This window comes from Littorina saxatilis, linkage group LG17 (genome assembly GCF_037325665.1).
Source record: "Littorina saxatilis isolate snail1 linkage group LG17, US_GU_Lsax_2.0, whole genome shotgun sequence".
NCBI lineage: Eukaryota > Metazoa > Mollusca > Gastropoda > Littorinimorpha > Littorinidae > Littorina > Littorina saxatilis.
In genome coordinates, this window is record NC_090261.1 from 7,828,094 (window position 1) to 7,837,934 (window position 9,841).

A 9,841-nucleotide genomic window follows, 5' to 3' on the forward strand; every position below is an offset into this window, starting at 1 on the left:
TATAAAGGCACAGTCTTTCAAATAGTGTCTATAAAGGCACACTCTTTCAAATAGTGTCTATAAAGGCACAGTCTTTCAAATAGTGTCTATAAAGGTACAGTCTTTCAAATAGTGCCTATAAAGGCACAGTCTTTCAAATAGTGTCTATAAAGGCACAGTCCTTCCCGTGCAGACTGTTCGACTCATCATCTCAGGCAAAGAACGTTTGAACAAATTAAATGACACCGGTATATTTTGTGTTAGCTGGGGTACGAAACAGTGTCCTAATAACTTTTTTGCCGAGTGTCGCCTATAGTTATATCCCGATGTGTGTGTTACGGAAACAAAGCCGGTTGGTGTAACTTTCTTACATTTAGTCAAGTTTTGACTAAATGTTTTAACAAAGACGGGGAATCGAGACGAGGGTGGTGGTGTATGTGTGTGTGTATGTGTGTGCGTGAAGAACGATTCAGAGAAAACTACTGGACCGATCGTCATAAAAGTTCACATGAGAGTTCTTGGGTATGATATCCCCAGAAGTGTTTTTTATTGTTTCGATAAATATCTTTGATGACGTCATATCCGGCTTTTAGTGCAAGTTGAGGCCGCACTGTCACGCCCTCATTTTTCAACCAAATAGCTTGATATTTTGGTCAATTAATCTTCGATAAAGTCCGGACTATAGGATTGCATTTCAGCTTGAAAGCTTAAAAATTAGTTGATTAGTTTGCTCATTAAAGTTGTCATCAAAATCGAATTTTCCATTACAGATTAAAACGTGATCGCACTGTATTCTACATCTTCTCCTGAATTCAAAAATATATAGATATGTCATGTTTACTCTAAAAATGTGCTCAGAATGGAAGAAAATAGGTTCAGTAAGTACTGCGGTCGCGTGCTTCGCGGAGACGAGCGTGACCCACCCCGGTCTTCGGGTTCGCCGAGACTATCTAAAGGTATTTTTGGGTATTGATCTTTATAGTTTGATAACGACTGACTGAATGTCTTTATATCGCTTCACGCGACTTGTTTTCATGATTAGTTCAAGTACATCCATTTTGCGTATCGATTGTCTGTGGAAAGCTCTGTGTTTAATGTAGAACTGATGTCAATCGCTCGTGGTCAATACCCATGCAGTTTATTCACACAAACACACATCCTGCTTCAGTGCTTGTCATTTGTTTGAAAAACTGTCATCCTCTCTTTGTTTGTTTTTTTCGCAATGTGCCCTGAGTTTTCTCTGCAGTAGAAAATGAGAAATTAAGAGTAATAACTTGAAATACAGAATAAGAAACAGGGCAGAAAACTGTATCTCTTCTTTGCCTTTGGGCTTTAAAAGAGTACGTAAACTGTCTTCACTTATATCCTGATGGGGAAGTTTGCTTCGAATGGAATTGTTTTTCTACAAATCTCGACAGCTTTTCTACTCTTCAACACAACGTAAGTATACACCAGAGGCTTTTTTTTATCGTTATTTAGTTTTATCTTTTATGCAACGCACATTCAGAGGTTGTTGTTGTCGTTTTGTTTGTTTGTTTGTTTGTTTGTTTGTTTGGTCGTTTTATGACATCACAGATGACAGTTTCTCAGAATAATACGTAATACTCTAACTGCTTCTACCATACAATAAACGTGCTGTATTTACTAAAAAAAAATCAAAATAACGAGAATAAGAGAATTTTTGTTGTTGAAAACTATTGGGTAAATTATCATGAATCCAACGAGGATGCACATAAGCCACAAACATTCTTTCTCTTGAACTGCATACCATGACTAAGCATGTCTGACTATTTCTTAAAGATCGTGTAGCAACGAAACAAAATTATTTTTCTTTCTTTCTTAATTTATTTTGCGAGGGGGGGTGGGGCGGACTCTCACCAGTGACCAGTTTTTTTTCGAAGTAGAACATGTTGCTAAAAGCAGGAATACTCTGTACGTGTGTGTGTGTGTGTGTGTGTGTGTGTATGTGTGTGTGTGTGTGTGTGTGTGTGCGTGTGCGTGTGTTTGCGTGCTTGTGTGCGTGTGTCGGTGCGTGTGCGTGTGTGTGTGTTGTGATTATTTCTCGCTGTCACCATTGGTCGCTACATTACCTCAGCAGCAGCACCCCGTGGACAATGGTTTTGTTTTTCGTTTGTGTGATCGAAAGCTGAGAGCTCTTGTACACGTGTCCCGAGGAGGGTCAATACTTCGCATCAAGGTTAAACTAACAAACCCGCGTGAACGAATCTTTTAAATTATAAAAATAAATCTGGTTTTATTGATAAACTATTTATTTGGTTATTTATTTATTTATTTATTCCTTTATCTATTTTTTAAGATTAGCAGCCGAGGCCTCTGACAGCCTGTGGGAGACGGTGTCAGTCTATGATAACCGTTTACCGCAACAATTGAGTACTACGTCATCCTTTCCTGTGCACTGTAAAGGTCAATGCAGTCTTCTGTGCCAACGTCAAAGCAGCTGCAAAGGATTCTTTTACAATGACGTCAGCAAAGACTGTTTGCCACTGTCTCTGGTGTTAAGTTACCCCAATGACGTCATCAAGAATGGCTTCAACAGTAATGGTTTTCGATACTACTCACACAGATGTAAGTAATTCTCTCTCTCTCTCTCTCTCTCTCTCTCTCTCTCTCTCTCTCTCTCTCTCTCTCTCTCTCTCTCTCTCTCTCTCTCTCTCTCTATTTAAAAATAATTTAGACCCAAAACATCTCTCCCCCATTTTTCACGAATTCGCAACAACGGAGAAAAGTTGGAGCTGTTTTTCAGAATATTGTTCTATGAGTGACTTGTCACACTTGACCGGATAGAGCCTCCGAACGTGTAACGGATGACATATTTGTTTATCCGGTGATGTTCGTCAATGTTCGTTTTATGTTCGTTTTATGTCCGTTTTATGTTCGGAACAGTGTCAGGTGATGTGCGGTGTGTCCGCCTGCATCCGTTAGAAAGTTTTGTGCATGCACAAAACTTGAAACGGACAGTGACGAACAAGAATATTCGTTGGCTGTCCTGTGCATGTCCGTTCTGTCCTGTATATCTCCTGTCAGTGTTCGTAATTCCTTCGTTTATATGCTGTAGGTGTACGGGGGGGGGGGGGGGGATACGTAATCCAGTCCGTAGATGGAACTTGAACGCATACGCCACGCATTAACCGGACCTTAAACGAACACCTAACGGACAAACACGTTGTTGTTTCCTGCACGCGCCCGTTGATGTCCGTTATGTGTTCGGTTTGTCCGGAATGAATCCTGTGCGCGTTCTGATTGGCCGGTTCATGTTCGTTTGTTGTTCGTCAATCATTCGGAGACACTTGGCTGGTTGAACTGTAGCCGTGCGTTACATGTTCGTTACCGGTACGTTTCAACCGTTCCATGTTCGGTGCAAATACGGCCGTGGTTTGGATTTTTCTACCGGACTGACCACTTTGCCAACGGATAAACAAATATGCCATCCGTTTCACGTTCGGAGGCTCTATCCGGTCAAGTGTGACAGGGGCATTAGCAGGAACGCATCCATAATTCGAACAAATATCACTAAGATCCAAAAATGACAGTTTTGTTCTGAGTGTATGAGGCGAACATTGTCCCTGAGTACAACATCTCATCACTAATTGGAGCAAACATAAAGATAATTATTTAAATGCATAATGATACACGTATACACTTATCAGATCAACTATTGGACAAAGATGATTAAATAATCAGTCACAGAACCCAAACCCACACACTCTATCGCAATGTAAGGGTGTGTGACGCACTTGTACACGTACTGCTCGTCCTGTTGTGTCCACAGCGACGTGTCCAGTAGCAACGAGCGACACCCTGATGCACAAGCCGTCGTTCAGCTGTTTCCAGGTCACCAGTGACAACCTCAAGCTGTGGATGGGTGCACGTGACGCCTGTCAAGATGCAGGGGGGACACTGGCCGTGCTGGACACGAAGGACAAGATGGACACTGTCATGAAGGCCATGGTGAACAACACAAGTGAGTGTACCGCCTTACTCTATACTTGTTCCTCCATTTTTCTAAGCCTTTCTTCTTCTAGATGGTATATATGGAAGTAGCAGGGAGACCGACGAAATACCGCGCACGGAAACGAGACAAATGTGACATTATTTTTCTCGTCCCAGACTGCCCATGTAACATCCCCTTTGGTGTTACCAGTCTTGTCCCCGGGGAGGCGCTACGAAACGTGCAGGACAGAACGATGTTACAGCTGTAGTCTGAGACGAGAAAAATGACGTCATCTTTGACTCGATTCCGAACTGAGCATTCGCCCACACCCAGCCCCCAGCCCCCAGCCCCCAGCCCCCAGCCCCCACCCTCCTTGCAATATTTATGATCACTCCAGTTCCCGACAAGAATGTTTAGTGCGCCTCTTAGACAGGGCTTGGATCTCATGGACAGAGTATTTCGAAATCTCTTTTTATATTTAGTCAAGTTTTGACTAAATATTTTACCGTAGAGGGGGGAATCGAGACGAGGGTCGTGGTGTATGTGTGTGTGTGTGTGTGTGTCTGTCTGTCTGTCTGTGTGTGTGTGTAGAGCGATTCAGACTAAACTACTGGACCGATCTTTATGAAATTTGACATGAGAGTTCCTGGGTATGAAATCCCCATACGTTTTTTTCATTTTTTTGATAAATGTCTTTGATGACGTCATATCCGGCTTTTCGTGAAAGTTGAGGCGGCACTGTCACGCTCTCATTTTTCAACCAAATTGGTTGAAATTTTGGTCAAGTAATCTTCGACGAAGGTCGGGGTTTGGTATTGCATTTCAGCTTAGTGGCTTAAAAACTAATGAGTGAGTTTGGTCATTAAAAATCTGAAAATTGTAAAAAAAAATATTTTTTTTATAAAACGATCCAAATTTACGTTCATCTTATTCTTTATCATTTTCTTATTCCAAAAACATATAAATATGTTATATTTTGATTAAAAACAAGCTCTGAAAATTAAAAATATAAAAATTATTATCAAAATTAAATTGTCCAAATCAATTTAAAAACACCTTCATCTTATTCCTTGTTGGTTCCTGATTCCAAAAACATATAGATATGATATGTTTGGATTAAAAACACGCTCAGAAAGTTAAAACGAAGAGAGGTACAGAAAAGCGTGCTATCCTTCTCAGCGCAAGACAGTACTACCCCGCTCTTCTTGTCAATTTCACTGCCTTTGCCGTGCGCGGTGGACTGACGATGCTACGAGTATACGGTCTTGCTGCGTTGCATTGCGTTCAGTTTCATTCTGTGAGTTCGACAGCTACTTGACTAAATGTTGTATTTTCGCCTTACGCGACTTGTTTTTTATTACGCGTATGTTTAATAGGTAAGTTGATTGAACTTGAAGACTTGTGAAAAGTCCTGGGACAACCTTCTAACGCATAAATATCATTGCCAAAACCATCCCATATTTTCCTTTCCCATTGATACTATCTCATCGTTTCCTGTGTTCTACTAGACTTCCCCGACATTATCTACCACATGGGCTGCAGACGTCCACTGGACAAATGGTCCAGCCCACGACCCGACGGCGTCAACGACTTTGAGTGGACAAACGGTCAGCCCCTGGACATGGCGCTCGCCGCCCCATACTTCTTACCCGGTGACCCAAACAATGGAGGAGCTCAGGACGAGAATGTCATCGACCTCTGGAGCAACAACTATTTGTTCCACTGGGTTGACATTGCAGATGGTTCTGCAGGCTACATCTGCGAGTTCCCACTTATTTGAGAAGCTGGATAACAAGGAACACAGGCGTGGAGACAGTCTTACAGATCTCTGTGGCAGAAAAGAGTAGGACGATGTCAGAATCATGAAGCCTGATATGAGGACCCGTGTAACAAAACTAGTCCTCAAAGCCTTGTTTTGTATGTATACGCTTGGTTTCTAGGCTAGATTGCGCATATAATTATAGCCAGAATTGGATATCTGTGAGTTTTTTCTTCTGCCTTTTCTCGCTAAAACTTCCACGTGCACTTTATTTGCACAAGTGGGCCTTTTCGTGTATCCCCCCCCCCCTTTTTCCACATTATAGGCAGTTATATTCTGTTTTCGGAGGGATGCATGCTGGGTATTTTCGTCTTTCTATAACTCACCCCATCGACATGGGTTACAGGATGCTTCGTACCTATTTAGTCTTATGCATGTGTGCCAAACGAAGAGTGGCGAGGCACTTTCAGTTCTGCACATAGTTTGACCTGGGAGATCGGACATTCTCCACCCTTAACCTGCCAGACGCAGTCCAGATTAGAACTGCAAACCTTAAGGCTTGAAGGCCGACTTTCTTACCATTAGGCTACTGTTCCCATCTTCGCATTGCCTTTTAAAGCATACGTTACTGCTTGTTCATCAGTATCGAAAGTGTGAACAACTAGGGTTTTAACCTAATATCATGTGCCCTAACAAATGATCTTTGGTGTTTCTAACAAAAACGCCAGTGCATAGAAGTGAGAAGCTTTGTTCATGCCCCACTTTCAAGCGCCATTTTGAGGCCATGCTTCGATAAACAAAAATATTTAAAAAATTCACAAACACAACTTTTTTGCAAACACGTTTTATTTCATTAGACAAAGTTGTCATACATCACATGAAACCATTAATTGAGTCCAAGGTGTTTGTGAGAGCAAATTTATAGACGAGCAAATTTAGTCACTCACTGATTTTGTAACTGTTACCCAGTATCATGGACGTGCACATATTATAAATCCAAAAACAAATAAAATGCCAACGCTTGTGTCTTTCCTGCAAGCGGCTGATCATTTTGTCAGATAGGTGTTATCTAGCCCGCATTCGAAATATCTGTGAACGTAGCGTTTTGTTTTGTCAATAATTAAACGTTCCAACACCAAACTTTTCTTGTTGTTTAATGTTGATATCATATTTACTTTAATCTAGGGTCCTTCCTCAGTGTTCTTACAATCGTTATAGTAATGTTATGTCGCGGAGCAACCCCGTGGCATCGTACTGGCAAGTTGTTGATTTAAACTGGGCTGCCGGGCAAAAGTAAGCCGTCAATTTTTGGTTCACGTAAGTGTAGCCTATGCAATGCTAACTTTTGTCTGTCTGTGCGTGCGTGCGTGCATGCGTGCGTGCGTGCGTGCGTATGTATGTATGTCTGTGGTAGAAACTTTAACATTTGACTGAACACCGAAATACTAAGTTTACCTGGTTATTATTCAAGCAACAGCTTCAAAGTATTGAAGCAATGATCAACATTTTGTCGGCACGTATGTAGTTAAAGTGTGTATCCAAAGAAAACGGGTGGTGGGAGGTTTTTTTTTGGGGGGGGGGTAAAAACAGCTGACTGGTTTGTGTCGTGTGTGGTATGTAGACCAGGTCAGGGGTCAAGGTTAGGTCAGATCGCGTGAAGGATTGTGGTATAGATACAGTTATCACCGAGCTGCAGTTCGCCAAATCCGAGAAGACGATTTCACATTGTTCGGTTTCGTAGCTCCAGAAAAATAGATAAAGAAGATACCAAAGGAGATTTCCTACAGGTTAATCTGCACAGCGTGTTTCCAGTGTCTGCGCGAGGAAGCGCTGTCGAAAGCGCAGTGTCGATCTGGCCATCTGGCAGTCGTGTCCCCGTAAGTAAGTGTGTGTGTATGTGTGACGGAGTGATTGAGTTTGTGTTACTGTTTGTCGATTTCTTACGTGAGCCTTGAAGGCTTCGCCTCTTGTTATTATTTGCGAGATGTCGAGCGATCGTGAGTGATCATTAATGATCCCATCTTTGTCAGTACTTCCGTGGTTACCTTGATCTTTACAAAGACGTCCTGTACGTCATCGATGCTCAGAAGAGAGATTACGCTTGCCTATATGAAGGAGGCGATTGAACACATATAAGCGCATTATTGATGATAGAGTCGCCTTCTACGAACCAAGTGGCCCGGGATTGTTGATCGCCGGTCCATTCAACAACAACAGCAACAACAACGTTCACCAAAAAATCCAATGATCTTTAGTTCTTTTCTCTTGCCTGTTCCTGTTCCAAAACAGGTCGCTCGAATTAATTCAATTTATTCCTCTCTCATATGAAATAAACCTACGTTTTAGAAGATCCATTGGTACAATGTGATTTCCTGTGTAAAGGCAATCATTCATTTTGTGGTAGAGGTTAACCCACAGATCTGTTTAAAAGTTGCATATAAAATACACTGGATGGCCAAATATCGAACACCACAGAGGGTTAGAGAAAGAGTTTCAACTGAAGTAATGATAACCAGTAAGTTCCATTGTCGGGGATGCTGTCGGTCTATAGCCGGTATTTATTTAGGGCGTATTGTTACAACCAAGGCTGAATAGGTCCCAGTGTCCATACATGTGACTCGACATGCTATGATCAGGAATGGCGTCATGGCTACTGGCTCTTTTTTACATTTAGTCAAGTTTTGATTAAATTTTTTAACATAGAGGGGGAATCAAGACGAGGGTCGTGGTATATGGGTGTGTGTGTTTGTGTGTGTGTGTGTGTCTGTGCGTGTGTGTGTGTGTAGAGCACTGGACCGATCTTCATGAAATTTATACATGACATTTCCTGGGTATGATATCCCCCGACGGTTTTTTACATTTTTTGGATAAATGTCTTTGATGACGTCATATCCGGCATTTTGTAAAAGTTGAGACGGCACTGTCACACCCTCATTTTTCAATGAAATTGATTGAAATTTTGGCCAAGCAATTTTCGACGAAGGGAGGACTTTGGTATTGCATTTCAGCTTGGAAGCTTAAAAATTAATTAATGACTTTGGTCATTAAATATCTGAAAATTGTAATTAAAATTAATATCTTATAAAACGATCCAAAATTACGTTTATCGTATTCTTCATTATTTTCTGATTCCAAAAACATATAAATATGTTATATTCGGATTAAAAACAAGCTCTGAAAATTAAAAATATAAAAATTATGATTAAAATTAAATTTCCGAAATCGATTTAAAAACAATTTCATCTTATTTCTTGTCAGTTCCTGATTCCAAAAACTTATAAATATGATATGTTTGGATTAAAAACACGTTCAGAGAGTTAAAAGGACTAGAGATATAGAACAGCGTGCTATCCTCCTCAGCGGAACCGCTACCGCGCTTTTCTGGACTGTTAATTTCACTGCCTTTGCCACGAGCGGTCGACAGACGATGCTACGATTGTACGGTTTGGGGAAAAAATGCAATGCGTTCAGTTTCATTCTGTGAGTTCGACTGAGCTTGACTAAATGTTGTATTTTCGCCTTACGCGACTTGATTTTTCTTCTGACACCACACTTGAATAAGGAAAATGCTTCTCCTAGAATAAAGATCGGGTTTGGCTGGTTAGTTGACGGCTGAATAAACACTTACGATGAACCATTTTACGAGGGTCATCAATGAAAGATGAACACAGAAAACCAGTCGAAATTCTTGAAGCAGAACCACTGGTTCATGTCAGAAACGACAATGGCAGGGGAGATAGCTCAGTCGGGGCTGGAAAACCAGTTGTCACTATCGGCCTGGGTTCGACCCCCACGTTCGGCGAGGGATTTATTTCCCAGATAGTCAACTTTGTGCAGACTCTCCACGGTGTACGAACACCCCTGTGTACAAGATCCCATGTTCACAGCAAACCGGCGTCTCAGGGATTGGAAACATGAGTATACGCATGCGGGGAAAAGAAAAACACCGGGTAGCTATCCTGTGGATAGCAGCCCGAACTTCCTTGAGGAAATGTCCCAAGGACAATAAGATATATAATACCTAATACCAAATGACTTGGGAATGGTGAAACCAGAGAAGGGGTGTTCCAGGGCGAAAGATGGAGGTGATGGGACATTGTTTTTGAATGTGTCAGCATCAAAAAACCAAGAAAGGTTACGTTTATGGAACG

At 41.5% G+C, this 9,841-nt stretch overlaps 1 protein-coding gene across 1 annotated transcript; it reads left to right on the forward strand.

The window, feature by feature from the left end:
• Positions 1-1,123: 1,123 nt before the first annotated feature.
• LOC138953561 (uncharacterized) lies at positions 1,124-7,570 on the forward strand. The gene is made up of 4 exons (XM_070325405.1): positions 1,124-1,419; positions 2,297-2,565; positions 3,770-3,961; positions 5,440-7,570. The coding sequence occupies exons 1-4, from the start codon at positions 1,349-1,351 to the stop codon at positions 5,709-5,711; spliced, it is 804 nt and encodes a 267-aa protein (XP_070181506.1). The 5' UTR covers positions 1,124-1,348; the 3' UTR covers positions 5,712-7,570.
• Positions 7,571-9,841: the final 2,271 nt, after the last annotated feature.